Genomic DNA, 17,867 nt, shown 5'->3' with positions numbered 1-17,867 from the left:
TATGGTAATCTTGGTTCTGTTACTGTATCTATGTAGTAGCTTGGTTCCAGTGCTGTATCTATGTAGTTATCTTGGATCTGACCCTGTATCAATGTAGTATCCTAAATTCTGGTACTGTATCTATGTAGTAGCTTAGTTCCTGTGCTATATCTATTTAGTAAGATTAGTCAGTGGTCTTATCTCACAGTACAATTACAATGGATTCCATAATATCTCTCTTTTACGGACAGGCTAAGCCTGTGCTCACACCTAACAGATCACGGGCTGAAACGGCAAGGCTAATCTACAAAAATCTTAAATTTACCATAAAATATTTATATTATTTTTTTCATAGCCAAATGATCATAGTTATAGATGGTGCAAAACCTGGCATAAAAACCCACCATGCGTTTTTGAAGCGTTTTTTTAATAGTTGTGTCCTGGTGTTGCATGACCTGATGGGGGTGAAACCTCTGCCTGATTGTCCACAGATTCTTCCCGCCAGTGTTTAGGTACAGACTGCTTGATATGTATCGCGTATAGTCTCGCCCTCTAAACAGATTGCCACTCCTAGCCCAGCCCCCGACCACTCCTATTGGTCAAGGAGGACACACCTCTGACGCTCCTTCACCACCGCCCCGCCCTCATACGCAGCATTCCGCTGTGACGTCACGTCAGTGGGCGCGTCCGCCGCAGCGTTTCCATTGTCTTTATGTTGCTATGGACCACGCCCCCGCCGCGCAGCCAATCACGAGCGCCGTGTACGTCTGGTCTGAGGCGCACGTGGTCTTGAGCCGGTATATAAGCGCCGCGAGGGGGTCGAGGAGACAACGGAGGGGCTGCGGATCAGTAACCTGTGCTACCCTGGGCTATTACTGACTACTTACCGGCTGCGGAGGTAAGTGGTGATGGGGGCACTACAAGCTCCAGCATGCCCGGGATATAGCACAGGAGGTATATTACAGCCTCTACTGGGCTGTAATGTAGGGAGGAGATGGAGACATGGAGGGGATAAGGTTGTATTCACACTGGGGAATATTTGCTGCAAATATTCTTCCACTTGGGGTGTGTCCTCACACTGCTGTGCTCTGGGCAGGCAGGGTCAGGTATTGTTCCTGGAGATCTGTGTAATCAGTTCTTTGTGCATGTTGTTAGTAGCAGCAGGACTGTGATATATGGGTTTATATTCCGGTGTGTGTAGCTCTTCCAAGTGCACTGGGGACGTGACCTCACACTGCTGTGCTCTGAGCGCTCTGCAGCAGTGTTGGGCAATGTCCTAGCCTCATACTGCCTAGTAGAGGGAGCGCTATTACTCATATGGCTTGCTCTGTCCCTGAGCCAGGCTTGCTGGAGCTTGTAGTGCCTCACCAGCTCTGGAGTATAGGCATCAACATACACACAGATCTAATTTCCCATCTCTCGGGGGACAATACAATCGCTGACAATTCCTTTCCTTGTTATTACACTGATAAGAAAGTCTCTGATTGTGTTGGGTAATTGTCTATTTCTGAAATTATTCAGACAGTTCCAGTAGGAATAACAGAGGAACTTCAGAAAGTTACATAAGGGAATATGACCAGTTACTATATCAGTCGTGTCCGGAGCGGCAATTCCTCCGCTGTTATTCCCGAACCATCTCCAGCTATTGGATCTAGCATTCAATGGTGCAGAAATCGCATTGAGCCGGCACAGGACTGTAGCAGAGCTGAGTCTGTGACAATTTATTGATCGGTTATCGTAAAGGAACAACATGTTCTGCTCTACTACATCTGCCAGTACAGTGATTTATATCCATCACCAGTGTTGGTGCCTCCGCTTGCTGTCAGGGAATGCCAACATCTGTTTACATCTAGAAGCTAAAAACACGGACCAACCTTCTCACAGCTGAGGGTTTGCTGCATTGTATCTATTTTAGACAATATCCTCTGATATTCGCTACAGTGTATCCGTTAGAAAGTCCAGTCTAAACGCTCACAGGGGGATCGTCTACATGGAAAGCTTTGCAAAAAATGTGTGGGGGTTTGGTTTTCTACAGATGCAGCAGAGCTGAGTTTGCTATGTAGCTCCGTTGAACAGTTCTTTCTCATTCAGAATAGTTTATAACAAATTCGGCACAGCTACATCCCTTCTGTAATGTGGGTGGGCGTGACTTGCCCTGGGGTGGAGGGTGCCCTGCTGAAGGTCTCTGCTTGCAGGTGTCGGTCTTGTCAGAGTAAATTCTTGTCACCGGTTTGCGGCGGCTGCAGGTTAATCCCTACAGTGATGTGTAATCCTGTACACTGACACACGCACTGCTGACTGTATACACAGCGTGGCCTGATCCAGCAGCTAGCAGGTTAATCTCACATTATTTCTGACCTTGTAACACAAAAATTCTTCTCCAGGTTCCGAAACAAATGATTTTGCCGCAGAGATCATTAAAAAAAAAATGTAACGTAGTAGTAATCTTTACTTATATCGCCATCATAAAGTGTAGCGCTTACAGTCTATGAGGATCCTGCACCCTAAATTCATGGCCATAAGTTTTTTGAGAATGATACAAATGTTAATATTTACAAAGTCTCCTGCTTCAGGTTTTATAATGGCAATTTGCATATACTCCAGAATGTTATAAAGAGTGATCAGCTTAACAGCAATTCATTGCAAAGTCAATATTTGCCTAGAAAATGAACTTTTTCACCCCAAAACACATTTCAACTTCATTGTAGGCGCCTTAAAAGGAGCAGCTAACATGGTGTCAGTGATGTCTCCAGTAACACAGGTGCGGGTGTTGATGAGGACAGGGCTGGGGGACAATCTCATGATTAAGTAAGAATCACACCACTGGACACTTTACAAGGAGGCTGGGGCTTGGCATCATTGTTTCTCTTCTGTTAACCATGGTTATCTCTAAAGAAACACGTGCAGTCATCATTGCACAGCACAAAACTGCCTAACAGGGAAGAGTATCGCAGCTAGAAAGATTGTACCTCAGTCACCAATCTATCGCATCATCAAGGAATTCGGGCGAGAGGAATCGGCTCTCACATTCTTGCCTAAAAACACCTCCATGAATAAAGAATGGGACCAGAATGTCCTCAAAGAGCAACTTCTCCCAACCCTCCAGGAGCAGTTTGGTGATAACAATGCCTCCTCCAGCATGATGGAGCACCTGCCATAAAGCAAAGGTGATAACTAAATGGCTCAGGGAACAGAACATAGAGATTTTGGGTCCATGGCCTGGAAACTCCCCAGATCTTAATCCCATTGAGAACTTGTGGTCCACACGCCTATTGCTCAAAGATAAGTCAACAGCAACATGATGTGTGCACATGTCATTAGGTTGTCCTAAATAGGAATAGAAGATCCATCAACAGCAGCCGGATGATGGCTGTAATATATATCTCTCACGTGCCTGCATCTTCAATTCACCATATTTAATGCTTGAGGCACATATGGATCAGATAAAAGATCAGTCAACAGCAATCTGATTGGTATGAACTGTTAAGAAGGCCAGTGCCATGTTGATTTTGTACATGTCGGTGAGTAGGACTGTACTGGAGATGAACTGATAAGACATAAGAATACTGCGGTCTTGCTGCATACTTATAAGTGTGATGTAGGCAAGCTTATATGAACTTATAAGATATAGCAGTGATGAACCTTTTAGAGACCAAGTGCCCAAACTATAACCAAAATCCACTTATTTACCCTGATGTGCCAACATTGAATTTTAAGAAGTAACTTATGGCTACCTGTTCTTCAACATCTATCAATCCTATCGGCCGCCTGAGGCCACCAATACAGTTGTAAGAAGGAGGGCACATTCAGACTATCATTGTAGCTTCTCACCAGCGTCTCTCTGTACATGAAGGATGGTGAGTCCAGCAGGAGGACCTACAAAGATAATGCATTTTATCAACACCTTTGTACTTTTCCTGCTGTTCCAAAAAGCCAATGAAGTGTTGTTTTAAAATAGCACTGAGAGGAGCATCTCTTAAATTGCCTGGAACTGCAGGAAGATTTGGTGAATTTGGTCCTATTTGATGAACTCTGTCTAGAGGTCAATGGCCTGAGTGCCCACAGAAAGGGCTCCCAGTGCCACCTCTGGCACCTGTGCCATAGATTCGCCACCACTGAGATCTAGGGTCAGTCAACAGCAGCCTGATGATGGTTGCATCTTTATGAAAGGGGTTGTCCACTTTCGGCAAATATAATTTGTGTAAGGAGAGTTGTACAATTTTCCAATATACTTTCTGTATCAATAACTCATAGTTTGTCTTAAAATACGGCAGTAAAAGTAAAAAATAAGACCATGTAACAATCAGAAATAAAGATCCATGTCCGCCTATGAGTCTCTGGTATGAGCAGATTCTCTCGGACTGGTGAATAGTACTGTGTGGTTGTGACGTGGCCACCTACCTACCTTTCCTTGGTGGATTTTTTAATGTTCACATTGTAATAATGGAGTTATTAATCCCTTGTGTATCCTCCCTGCCCCTCCCCCTCTCCGCACTTTCCGGTTGATCAGGTTCTGCCTGCGCCCTGACACCTACAATATTCAGTGTTTATGAGCAGTAGATCAGATCTCGTGGTCTCCTCCTGGAGTGTTGTGGACCCCCCCCCCCCCCCCATCCCTTAATTTCCGCCATAACCAATCATCACTTTACCTTAATTGACGCCGTTCCACTGATTCCGGAGCAGTTGGAATTTTTTCTCTAGCCCTCATGACATTCCTGAGCAATTGCTGATCTTGGTTGTAGCACTTCTATGTAGATTAGGCCGTCTATTGTTAGGTGGGCGGTCTCAGAATGTCTGCCCCACCCACTTGGCACATTGTGTGTGTGGAAACTAGCACTGCTGATTTCTTGGAAACTATGTTGTCTAGAGGAAAAATTCCAACTGCTTTGGAATCGGTGCTGCATCTCTTAAAGGGATTTTATAAGATGACTAAAGATGATAGAATCCAACCTGGAGTCTGATATTAATTGTGTGCTGGGATTTTTGGCTGGTAGAGGAAGAGAGCAGCTTAATTAATTTTTATTTTTTGGGGTCGGGGAGGGGGGGGGGGGGTTGTGTCCATCTGGATTGTAGCTGGTACTGCAGTGTAGTAGATCCTACATAGTTGTCTGAAGAGGTGGGCGGCCCCTGTCACTTGTATTTTATGATCCACACCTGGTTTTCAAATCTGCATGAAAGCTGAAGGTCTAAAGGGCGATGCCACATTTGGCGTTTGTGGTCCATTTTTAAGCATGCGTTTTCAGTCGGTTTAAAACCCATCAGTTTTTTTTTTTGGCTGTGTACCATGCGTTTGGCCGCTTACAACCTGTTTTATCAATTAAGATAATTGGGGGGGGGGGGGCAAAAATGGTCGAAACGCACGGATTTTATTTATTTTTTTTAATGGACTGAAAACGCATGCTTAAAAAAAAACACCATGTATGGCATCACCCTAAATTCTCTCCAATCCAGTCTGGTCATTTCTAGAAAAGCTGCACTTGCTCCTGAATGCTCACTGAAAAAATGATTTACTTTTTATTAAAAAAAAAACCTGTGCAGAAAGAATCTGGACAATAATTGTCACACAATAACCTAGATCTCAGTTCGCTTAGACATGAAATCTGAGAATATTTATTATTATATGATAAAAATGAATGGCGTTTTATTTTTGATCATTAGAACTTCCATCTGCTCGTTGTGTGGGTGCAGCCTCCTGTATCTGTGACCTCCTGGGGTGTGAGGTTTGGATGTAGTCGCCATCCATCTGTCTAGCACAGAAGGCTGAAAGATGTACATATCTTACTATATAGAATTATTTTAGTGCAACTAAAACTTAATCTTGATAATTTCTCGATTCATATTTGTGTTAAAGGGGTTGTCTAGCATTAGAAAAAAAAAACATGGCTGCTCTCTTCTAAAAAAAACAGCGCCACGCCTGTCTCCAGGTTGTGTGTGGAATTGCCGCTCAGGCTCGTTCACTTTACTGCAGTTCAACTTCTTCTCTATTTATAATGTGAGGTTTGCCTCTCAGGATGCCAGAAAAGCTGGCTACAACGTTAGGGCTGCGATTTGGCTTCCGTTTTGCAGTGTCTGTCTACAAACGGTTGAATAACGGATCAGTGCCAACCTCAATGATTTCAATGGACTTGAAATATATAATTTTTTTTTTTTTTTGACCCGTTTTAATTAAGAATTGGTAAAACCGGTCAAAAAACGCACGCGTTTTTAACGGACTGCTTAAAAACTGGCAAAAAAAATGGGTTCAAAACGCCACGTGTGCCGCCGGCCTAACTGAAAACAGGGATCCGTTTTTAAGAATGTGTATGTGTTACAACGCGGATACTTTGCGATGAATGGCTCTGTTCACACATCCGTTTAAATTGCAATCTTTTTGTTTAAAAAAAAAAAAAAAAAAAAACAGAGCCACAATGCAGGTGTTAGTGGCCCTTGTGGTCCTTTACTTGTCACACGGATTTCCCAGAATCGCCTGTAACAAAGACGCGGTGCTGGTTGTGTAATGGAGCAGCTGGTAGTTCGGGGAAGATCACACAGTGTCGCAAGTGCTGGCACATGATGCTGAGCCCAGGAGCAGCTGAGACGTGTGAGTGTGAGGTAGTCGTGTTCTGCTATCGCTCTTCTCCACCCTGTGACGTAGGGGACAACTCCTACCCCGTCTCTGCGTCTGATTGGCCGGATTTAGAGGATGTGTCCTATAAAAGTCCGGACGTCTTGTGCGTGTGAGCTCCTTGCTGAGATCAGAGCTGCTGAGGTAAGAGCATTCACTATTGTATATTTAGTATATACTACCAGAGGTCTGGGCTGGACGCTCCCTCTAATTCTTACTGTGTAGATGTAGCAGAGCTGAATGTCATTTTGCATTTGTTGTAGCCTGGAAATTTTCATGTACATCCCCCAAAAATCCCAAAATTGCTGCTGGAAATTTGGGGTCTTTGACGACGGAGAACATCTTGTCTTGTCTTGTCTAGAATACAAAGCAAATTTTTCTGTTACCTCTTGGGGACTGGGGTGTAAAGGGTAATTAAATTTACATCTAAGCTGTTAGTGAGGGGTGGAATTTTCATTTGTCGGATTGTAAAACCTTCTCGGCTCTGCTACATCTGGGCTCCAGACTTTGTATTCAGTCTGTAAATAGAAATGAATATTCCCCTTATGGTACAAGCTGTGGAATTACAGTGACATTGCTTGGGGTGAGCAGGTGGAGTTGCCCTTTAACACTAGTACCGCTGTACAGAAATAGCCGAGCTGAGGCGGTCGTATGGGAGATTCTGGATCGTTCTCCTCTTGGCACTTTAAGTGCCCGGAGTGGGGTCATAGCTGTCCCCAACTACTGATGTATAGATCTGGATGAACTCCATGTCTCTGCTTTTACACCCGGTCTATAAGATTACGAGCCATCTGGGGCGTTCACTTGCCCAGTCATCCATACAGTGGCCACTCCTAGTAATTATGTATATACATCCAGTCTTGCATAAATAAAATTCTATAATTGTGTAATGGGAAGTTCCCATTGGTTTGTTTCTTCTATTTTGGGAATTTCTGCTTGCTGTCAGTGAATGGAAACACTCTAATGTTAATGGGTTCTTTAGGAGGATAAGGTTTTGCGTTTACCTAAATGAATAGATACAATTCTAGCAATTGGCTTGGAACACTCGTTTTATTGCACTGATACTTTGTTACAATTTATCTGGAAGGGAGAAGGATTTAATAGGGGAACCTGTCAGCAGGTGGGGGTGTTCAGACTGTGACCAGTGTTGGGTATTGTCTCTGGAGAGATGTGTAATCAGACCTTTTGTGTATGTTGTTAGTAGCAGCAGGACTGTGAAATATGGATTTACATTCCAGAATTGTAGCTTTGGGTCATGTCCTCACACTGCTGTGCTATTGGCTCACTGCTTTGTGCTTTGCACGTCACATTGCCTCTAAAACAAACATATTGAATATTATAACGGTCACTAAGAGCGGAGGGAAAAGTCTATGAAACTGCTTGATGCAGAGAGTTAAGAGCACAGCAGTGTGAGGATATACCCTAGTGTATTTGGAGAATTTCTAATCCTGGAATATAAAATCCATATATCACAGTCCTGCTGCTACTAACATACACACAAAGGCACATCTCTCCAGAGACTATATCCAATGCTGGCTGCCGTCTTAATGGGCACATCTGCTGATGGGATCCCTTTAAACCATCAGGAACAAAATCTAGGACCTAATTCAAACTCTCAGCTGTGGGAATTATATGGAACAACAGGCTTTTAGAGGTCTTTGGGTTATGCTGGTACTTGTAGTTCTGCATCACCCCATGTAAATGAACAATGCGGCATTGTATCTATTCACTGCATGTAAGGACTGCTCAGGAGGAATCCCGGGCTGCGTCTTATTTAGGCTTATGTGATCCCCTGCATGTTGACTCTACACTGCCATGCTAGCAACTGGAGACCACCAGGGGGCTCCCTAATCTGCATATTAACTGTTCAGCTGCCGGGATAGCTCCCACTCCATGTATATGCTGTGCCTTGCATTGGTGCGATTATAAAAAAAAAAAAAAATGGATACAGTTGTTATTAATGTAACTAATCCTACATGGACCGGTCTATTAGGTTCCTAAGATTGGTGCCTAATGCTGCATTTCAGATCCTTGACCAATTTCTCTAAGGTTGTGTTTGAGATGTATATTTCTATTATTTTTTTGGATAAGGTTGCTTAATGGTTCTGTATTTTTGGTTGGTGCTGAGACCCCACTAATACAAAGGGACAGAAGTGCTCAGCTCTACACCTCTCTATCCTTCAGGATATTGTATGCACCTATAGTTTTGGCATTCAATGGGGGTCTTCACACTCTGCCCCCCATCCCCTCCTGATCACAACTTGCTCCACCATCGCTGCGCCCCCTGGTGCAGGTGCCAGGCTTGTGTGTTCAGTCCTGCCCCTAGTGGCACATGGTTGGCACAGAATTATATTGTACACCAGCTTCTTAATCCTATAATTGGTGGCGATTATGTGGGAGTGTCTCTAATTCTATTTATCCCACATTCTAGGTGTGGGATCTTTTCATTAAAATGTGTGAATGCCAATAATTCCCGGTCATTGACCCCTGAGTGCCCTCTCCTCTCTTCCAGAGATGCCTGTCGTACGGACGCTGACGAGGACGGTGAAGCGGGTGCTGCAGAGCCCTGTGTGCGGGTGTCAGGCGGTCACCTCCGTGCGCTTCATTGGGTTTTCGCCTCGCCAGGTGACATCCGATGCCAGCTTCCACTCTGTGTCCTTCTCGGAGGCGGACCACCCCCGGGTGCTGATCACCGGTAAGACGTCCCTAAGCTTCCTCCACCTTTATTGTATCTCCTATATTATGACCTTTTTATCTCTTGTGTATTGTGGCGTCATGATTGTCTCTCCTGCCTTTCCATTACATCTCCTCCTCTAGCCGTGTTATCCCTGAATTGCTCCTTCTTGTTTCATCTTTACCTTTCCTGTGTTTCTTGTATTATATTCTGTATTGTGCCTTCCCCTTTATCTGTTTTGTAAACATTTGTCTCCTCTGTTCCCTTATTGTCTCTCATTGTGACTCTTCTTCTTATCTCTTCTCCATTGCTCTTGTGTCCTGTCTTTCTCATCCATCTCTTAGGTCCTAGTGTCCCCTCCCTCTGTCCCTCCTGCCTTACAATATATTGTCCTCATTTTGTCTTTTTGCCTCCTCGTTCCTCTACCTTGGGGCTTGTCTTGGTTTTTATGCTCTTCTCTCTCCCCCTTCCCTTTCCATTGCCTCTCTACCCCATGATCCATTTCCTCTATCTTATCCTTATCTCTCGCCTTCCGTTTCTAAAAGAGGGGTGGAATTTTAATGTGTCGGATTGTAAAACCGGGTATGACTGGCCCCCTCCTCTATATCCTAAATTCTTCTTTGTGACCGGGTCAAATACTCCAACCTTGATTCGCCAGAATTTACACCACCGTAGAGTAACCCAGTTCCAAACCTCTTTGTACATGCTTTGGCTCTGACTCGTATTCTTAACTCTTTAACGCCCACATACTTTGTTACATTCTTGGAATTGAGTGCATTGTATAGATCTCCTAGGAACCCGAGGCGTGTGGCTGTACACTTGTGGCCGGTGTCATGGGGAATGTCTGACCGTGACCTTGTAGGCGATAAATACAACTCCTGGAATCCTGACTCTTACAGCTGAATCTCCTCAGGGGACACATTTTTTAATATTTGCTTTTTCTTTCCCTTCCAGGAGGATTGGGCCAACTGGGAGTCGGACTCGCAAAACTGCTGAGGTAAGATGATGGGACACCATCTGTTATATAGCGGTCTGTAAGGGTCACAGCCGTGCGGTAATTGTTGGGCTGTTAGAGACAGATGTTCTTAGGAGCTGGGTTTTTGCCAAATGTATTGAGGTTCCATTTCTATTGATGGAGAACAGCGAGTGACTGAAATCGTACAGTGAATGCTCCCTGGGAAAAAGTATGCAAGTTGTCTCTCCAGAAGAAGGGAAATGTGCCTCTACTACATTTACTAAGGGTCCGAATCGCACTCTTTTGTTGGGTTTCCCGAGGATTGCTGAATTGCCCTGGGATTTTGGCGCACGCGATCGGATTTTGGTGCATCGGCGCCGGCTTTCACGTGACAGAAATCGGGGGGCTTGGCTCAGACAACCCGACAGATTCGGAAAAACAGCGGGATTTAAAAAAAGAATGTGCCGTAAGAGCAGCACTCACCTGCACCAGGAAGAAGGGGAACTCCGGCGGAGCTCGGCGCAGAAGCGACACCTGCTGGATATAGGGCGCACGACCTTAGTGAATCCCGGCAGACCCGAATCAGCGATGTAGAACGCGCCGCTGGATCGTGAATGGACCGGGTAAGTAAGTGAGCCCCATTGTCTTTTCAGAAGGTGGTAAATGTGCCTCTACAGATGAATACCTTGTAAGTCAATGCCCAACCCATTACAAAGCCATGATGGGCCCCTAGTTCTGAATTTATAATGGATTGTATTTTGACTTGATTGTATCTACATGTAGAGGGGGGGGGGGGATATGTGTTTATATATTTGCCATCTACGAGATTTGACTTTATTGGTATAATGAGAATTACACTAAGAATATACCCAGAATTGTACTAAACGTTTAAGTTCTTGTCACTGCATTGTATATGCTGTAATCTAGTGTGGTTTAGTCAGTGGGTGAGAATGTGTTTCTTCTGCTTGCAGGAAACGTTACGGGAACAACAATGTGATCCTCTCCGACATCCGTAAACCCCCAGACCACGTGTTTCATAGTGGTGAGTGCTGGTTGTAGAGACGCTTCATAGGAGACCCTCCAACCACATTCCACTAGCAAGACCCCACCCCCCATCCCTTAGTACCTGGAACCAAGTGTTGACAGGAGTCCACCAGCCATGAGGAGTGGAGCCACTTGCCTCAGGCAGCACCACCTGCAGTAAGATGAGTGGGGGAGGCATCATGGGTGCAGTCGCCTACTATAAAGCAGCAGTATGGGTGTTAGATCAGGTTAAGTGTTTCTCTATGCTGTGTCTATTACTACTTTGATAACATATTACTAGTGGATGGAGCAGTAGGGGGCGCTGTTCTTTAGCTTCTCTCGGGCAGCAGAGAGTTTAGGATCACCCAAGTGTTAAGTTTCTCTGCACCGTCTTGCATTGGGTCCCCTCTGCAGTAAAACTACAGGGAGATATTTGCTGAATACTACATAAGTCACTCACTGGGGAGGAGTTGTGTTACAGCTCAGAGCGCAGCGCAGAGATCTAGGAGCACAGCAGTGTGAGGGACCCCTCAGGATGCAAACATCCTGCTGAACTTAGATGCAAGTTCTGTAACATCTCCTCCTCTTTTTCTTTCCCCCAGGACCTTTTATTTATTCCGATATTTTGGACTACAAGAACCTCCGTGAGATTGTGGTGAATAACCGGATCACCTGGTTAATACACTACAGCGCCCTCCTCAGCGCGGTTGGTGAAGCAAACGTTCCTTTGGCCAGAGCGGTCAATATCACCGGTAAGATGGTTGTGGAGGGTAGTCCTTGGGCCGGTCTAGTCTCTACGTGGACACGGCTCATGCTGAGCTTTACTTCTTCCCTCTCCTTAGGTCTACACAATATTCTGGACATCGCGGCAGAGCACGGGCTTCGTCTTTTCGTGCCCAGCACTATCGGGGCATTCGGGCCAACTTCTCCAAGAAACCCAACCCCTGACCTGTGTATACAAAGGCCAAGGACCATCTACGGGGTCTCCAAAGTCCATGCAGAGTTAATGGGAGAGGTAGGAATTCTCCAACTGGTGTCCTGTACTGTTCTATCCCATGTAGGTTGTGCTTTAGTTTTAGGCTAGAACTAGGGAGGGACAGAGACTCTTTCATCACAAGAGATTTTATCCCGTATCGGTAAATCTCTGACCCCGTAAACTTTGACCACTAGTTGCTCCACTCATGAAGGTCGCGCCACCTTCCCTTTTGGTGATGTCCCAATCTACCGTCCTGGCTCGGTTCTCGTTTTGTGAAATCTGGCGTCTGCCCTTATCTAAGGATCTAATCTTCCCAGTTGCCATTGGCAGCACATTTCGTGAGCAGATGGGGGGGGGGGGGTCTATTTATACCTCGCCGGACGCCATCTTGGTGCTGATTTAGCACTTTGCTAATGTTGGCTCGGACGTTAACCCAGGGTGGGACCCCGGCCAAAAAGATAACCGAGCTGGAAGCAAACATTGAGTCTTGCTCGCAGAGGTTATTGGAGTCTGCACTGGGCAGAGATAAATCCGTGTTCTTCTTATTCCTGCAGTATTACCACTACCGGTACGGCCTGGACTTCCGATGTCTCCGCTACCCCGGCATCATCTCTGCTGATTCCCAACCTGGAGGAGGAACCACTGGTAAGGACTTATCCATCTCACAGCTGTGTGCTGCATCATGCCTTCTACTCTAGTTGCATCCAGAGCTGCAGTTATAGGTGGTCCATCAGAAATTTTGGACACCTTTTTATAAATTTTGGAGTTTTCCACTACAATAAACCTTTTGTGTAGACTCTGAACCTGCCAGAGGAGGTGGTGTGAGATGAGGTCATGTAGCAGGACCTAATCCATGTTCGTCTGCTCCATGTAGATTATGCAGTCCAGATCTTCCACGATGCCATAAAGTCCGGCAGATTTGTCTGTAACTTGAAACCAGACACCCGGCTGCCAATGATGTACATTGACGACTGTCTGAGGGCGACGGTGGAGGTGCTGGAGGCCCCCGCAGAGTCCCTCACCATGAGGACGTACAACATCAACGCCATGAGCTTCAACCCCGAGGAGTTGGCCCAAGAAGTGCGGAAACATCTGCCTGAGCTTGAGGTTGCCTACGATGTGGACGCCGTTCGGCAGGCCATTGGTGAGTACATGGTGTATCGGTACAACTACTGGAACCTCCTCTAGATCACCACCTTCTGGACTAACCTCTCTCTCTCCCTTGTTCCTCAGCTGATAGTTGGCCAATGAACTTTGACGACAGCAACGCCCGCAAGGACTGGGGCTGGAAACATGAATATGACCTGCCGGAACTGGTCACTACGATGCTGGGCTACCTGAGCCCTCAACGACTGGACGCCCAAGCCCAGGCCAGCTGATCGCAGTCACCAGAACCTCCTAGATGTGATGTAGTGTCTACCATACGCCCTACATGACGTTCTACTGTTACCATTTGTATAAGTCTTCTCCTTCATGGAATGGATTGATGATTGAGGCCAGTGTATGGAGCCATGTTTCATTACTTGAAGATGTGAGGTTTTTGGGGTCAATGTAGGTGGAATGGTCCTGCGATTGTCCCCCTTCAACAATTGAGGGGTGGCTGCAGGTTCCTCACCACTGAGCTTCACAAACCGGGTGCTAAACTGTATGATATGTAGGAATACTGTCCCCCGTAGGGCTGTGGCTTGAGGATGTAACTTCAGGCTGAAACATTGAGGGCAAGGGACCCGCTCTGTCTCCATCCCTCATCGTTTCTAGCCATGACTAAAGCTCTGGTCAAATCTGAAGACTCTTCTGGACATTGACTCCAGATCCCAGGCCTTCACCCACCCCTGAAATGTTTTTTTTTTTTTAATTTGTCATAAATGGCTTTCATTATACACTTTGGGCATTTATGGTATATTTTTACATTTTTAGTTTTAAATTTTAGACATGGGCTCCCTCTAGTGGCGGCTACAGACTCCAAGCCCAAGAACTTCCTGTATACGGATTTACGCCGTTGGCTCCCTCTAGTGGTTGAACTGGGCAGTAAAAGTTTGATGTTCTTGTTTTCTTGTACATCACAAGCAGTACGTCTGTTTCTTTTTATTTTCCATGAAATGTTCATGCGTAATTATGCAATTTCTTGACATGTTTTAGGCTGGATGATCATACCAATTGCGTGTAAAGTTTTCAAACTTGAAATTGTATAGTTTTTCGTAAGTTATTCAGGGCTTTTTTTTTTTTTTTTTCCCCCTCCCTTTTTGAAGCTTGAAAATACTTTGACTTTTTGGGTTGCATCAGTCTACTTGATTCAGGGGTTGTCCGAGAGTTCTGGGAAAAAAAAAACTAAAGGTAGCCGGGAGGAGGCTGCTTAAAAAAATTTAAGTCCTACTTACCTTCCGGTGCCCTGCGGTATCCAGCGCTGCTGTCGCTCCGGTCCGGGCGTCATGTAAACAAACATGGCCGCCGGAGCAGCGCTGGACTCAGCTTCCGGCACACCACGCCTATCGGTCCCTATTCACAGCATTGTGAATGCGGGCCGGATGGTTGAATCTAGCGCTGCTTTGGTGGCCATGTTTGTTTACGTGGCGCACGGACCGGAGCAACAGCAGCTCTGGATACCGGAGGGTGCTGGAAGGTAAGTACGTCCTTTGATTTTTTTTTTTTTTTTTTTTTTTTCCCCAGAACTCGGACAACCCCTTTAATACTTGAATAAAATACAAATGACAATTCCAATCCTAAAATCCTTGAATTTATTAAAATCTCTATCTTCACAGGCTACTTAAAGGGGACCTCTCACCATCTGCATCCTTTAAGATGGGTATTGGTCTTGGATATGAATTCTTGATTTACTCCACCTGGATATCTTTCTCTAACCCCGACTGTTCCTGTACAATTGGTATTGCCGGGTTTTGACACGCAATATGGCAGTTAGGTCTTGGGTGGAGCTAACTTCCAAGGACAACCCATTTGACGTTAGTCGGCTAAATTAGCATATTGGGAGCTAAAACTAGAAGGTGTAAATGCTCAGGAACAGTAGGGGCTAGACCAAAAATTCCAGCTGTGCCAGAGGGACTAGTCAAGGAGACGAGAGGTGTAGTGACCATATTACAGCTTGAGTTAATCGGCAGGTTTCCCATTTAATTTGGATTCTGCCAACATTAAGAAAAAAAATTGTATAATGTATATGTATACCTTGCATGTTTCTAGGCTTGAACTATTGATGGGTTGCAAACAGATGTATTTTTTGTAATAAATAAATATTTGAGCTTTACAGTATGCTTCTAGAAGGAGTAGGGCTTATCCAGGAGGATGGAGATATATATATATATATTTTATTTTTTTTCCCAATTGAACATCTCAATATTATAACTTTAGTCATGAATGATTGGCTTCTTTATCAAAACTAAATTTTGGCTTTATTTTGCTGCAACTTTTTTTTTTTTTTTTTTTTTTTTTTTTTTTTTTGTGCATGTAAAACAGGGAATTTTTAAAAAATGTATATTTATTGAAATATTAAAAAAAAAAAAAAAAATCTGTTGCATATGAGTAGTGATGACCACAAAAAAATATTGCTTTGTAAATATAAAATGGTGACCTTAGACCATGGGCCTCTGGCGAACCCCCTCTGTGGGGTGTATAGGGACTGTATATATCGCACTGTATGAGTTGTATACGTAAGACAACCATGACCAATGAGTGTGAGGAGGAGGAGGGGCTATGGAATCACTATTTTTGTAAATGAGAGGCATGGACATATTTTTGCATTTGTTTTTAGTTGTAATATGGCAGGAATGTATTTAATAAAAATACAATGTTAATTTCTGTCTCGTGTTTGTTTTGTTCATTTTGGGTAGCAGACAGCCTCATTCATTTCAATGGGCAATATGTCATATGAATAGACCTACTGCCCACTGTACTGTGGGGGTGGGGATAGTTTCTTCTGTACTGCACCCGGTAGGACTAATCTCCCTTCTGGGCTTTGTACTTGAGTCTCTGCTTTCTAGGGAGTGCAATCCAACTTTTTCAAGTTGTCAGCTGGCAATTTCCACTGTTTTAGGTTGCATGTGTGCAATATATTCTTCATATTCATGTATTGTTATACTGTCACCTGGTGTTGCTACAGGCTGTCTTATTGGCTAGTACCCTGGTACTTTCCAATGGCTGTGGACTAGAGTCTATGGGGCACATTTATTATGATGGTATGATCTATTGGGCGGCTTGACCGCCTGATAAATCCCAGCTCGGTGCCCTCTCTGTGCTATTACCAAAGCACAAATTTTGCAGTCCCAGGGAGCCCGGGATGTGCCACATTCAGTAATATTTTAAAATTGCTGGAACTGCGAGGAGGGGGGGTGTGGAGGTTGCTGGATTAACATTTGGCGCTCCTGTCCCTTGTGCTTCTTCCTGTTCAAGACACCCCAAAGGGAAGCAACAATGATAATACAAATTTCTCTTCCTACCGTATTGGAGTCCTGAGGACACAAATATGATTGAAACCTGAGACTGAGCAGGGAGCAATAAGTTACTGCTTAAACGGCTGTATTGGTATTTTGTGAAGAATAAGTGGGTTCTGGTTGTAGTTTGGGCACTCTGCTGTCAAAAGTTTCACCATCACTGCCTATACTGTTATCTCCTATAGCAGGAGTGCCCTGGGGTACCATATTTACCATGCAGCGCCCCTCTTCTTGCTTCACCCTGCTGGGTGTGGATGAGGCCTATTGTGACATCTACGAATAGGCAGCAAGCCACTGTAACAGAGGAGGTGCTGTAGAAGAGGAAGAGGCTTGTCTTATGCTAATTTTCTATTACACTTTCCAATCAGCAGCAGGCAGTGTCATGGAAGCTGCTGTGTAGATCCAGTGTGTTCTCTTGATGTCCAACTAGACTATGTTCACATGTTGTGTTTACATAATGTTAACACTCAGTAACATGAGCCCAAGTGTTAGGGTTGTCAGGAGCACGCAGAAGCTGGTGTGATCTCTCTGGCTGCATTCATACTTTGTGTTAACACCGAAGATGCCATCAACTTTACATCGACATGATCCAATCTAATTTTAACAGAGTGTTAAGTGAGGGTAAATCTGTGTGAACATGTCCTATAAATGAGAAAATATGAGAGATCATACTGTTCACTTCACAGTAGCTTCTTTGACACTGTCTGCTGCTGATTGGACAGTGTCAGAGAAGATTATCATGACATAAGTGACACTGTGACAGTCGAGAGGATTATAATGGACAGATACCGGGACTGATATCTCGGAAACCATAGGAGCAAGTAAAAAAAATTCAGTGTCCCAGAATCTGATAAGCAACCCCTACAGAATGTCACCATATATGTGAGGTGGTGAAAGATCCTCTTTAATGACGTGATCAATTTTAGAAAATGTAGCTAATATTCTATGCTGAAATTTTCTGGAAATCTCTCCTTTCTACCTTTTATCATCTTGTGTGAACTATTTACCTCATTGTCGGTATAATATTTTTACTCCCTTTCCAAATTCCATATTTTTCTTTTTTCCTTCAGACTTGAGGGCTTGTTTTTTGCTGGACCATTTAATATTCCATATCATATGTGCTGGGAAACTGGAAAAATATAGAATTATTCAATTATAATAAGATAGATCTGGAGTTCTGGACTTTAGGTTATGTGAAAGGCAAAGCAGAGACATTC

At 44.5% G+C, this 17,867-nt stretch overlaps 1 protein-coding gene across 2 annotated transcripts; it reads left to right on the top strand.

The window, feature by feature from the left end:
• Positions 1–829: 829 nt before the first annotated feature.
• On the top strand, positions 830–16,014 carry LOC140122696 (L-threonine 3-dehydrogenase, mitochondrial-like). 2 transcript variants are annotated; one of them, XM_072143817.1, is made up of 9 exons: positions 830–877; positions 9,096–9,278; positions 10,212–10,254; positions 11,184–11,254; positions 11,838–11,987; positions 12,078–12,250; positions 12,766–12,856; positions 13,086–13,355; positions 13,445–16,014. In XM_072143817.1, the coding sequence occupies exons 2-9, from the start codon at positions 9,098–9,100 to the stop codon at positions 13,588–13,590; spliced, it is 1,125 nt and encodes a 374-aa protein (XP_071999918.1). In that variant the 5' UTR covers positions 830–877; positions 9,096–9,097; the 3' UTR covers positions 13,591–16,014. The 2 variants fall into 2 exon arrangements, with proteins under 2 accessions (XP_071999918.1, XP_071999917.1); XM_072143816.1 differs by lacking the exon at positions 830–877 and adding an exon at positions 6,587–6,727.
• The last annotated feature ends 1,853 nt before the right edge of the window (positions 16,015–17,867 follow it).

Source organism: Engystomops pustulosus, chromosome 3, assembly GCF_040894005.1.
Source record: "Engystomops pustulosus chromosome 3, aEngPut4.maternal, whole genome shotgun sequence".
NCBI classification, from domain to species: domain Eukaryota; kingdom Metazoa; phylum Chordata; class Amphibia; order Anura; family Leptodactylidae; genus Engystomops; species Engystomops pustulosus.
The sequence above is the reverse complement of the archived record's forward strand: the minus strand, read 5'-3'. Positions and strand labels throughout refer to the sequence as shown.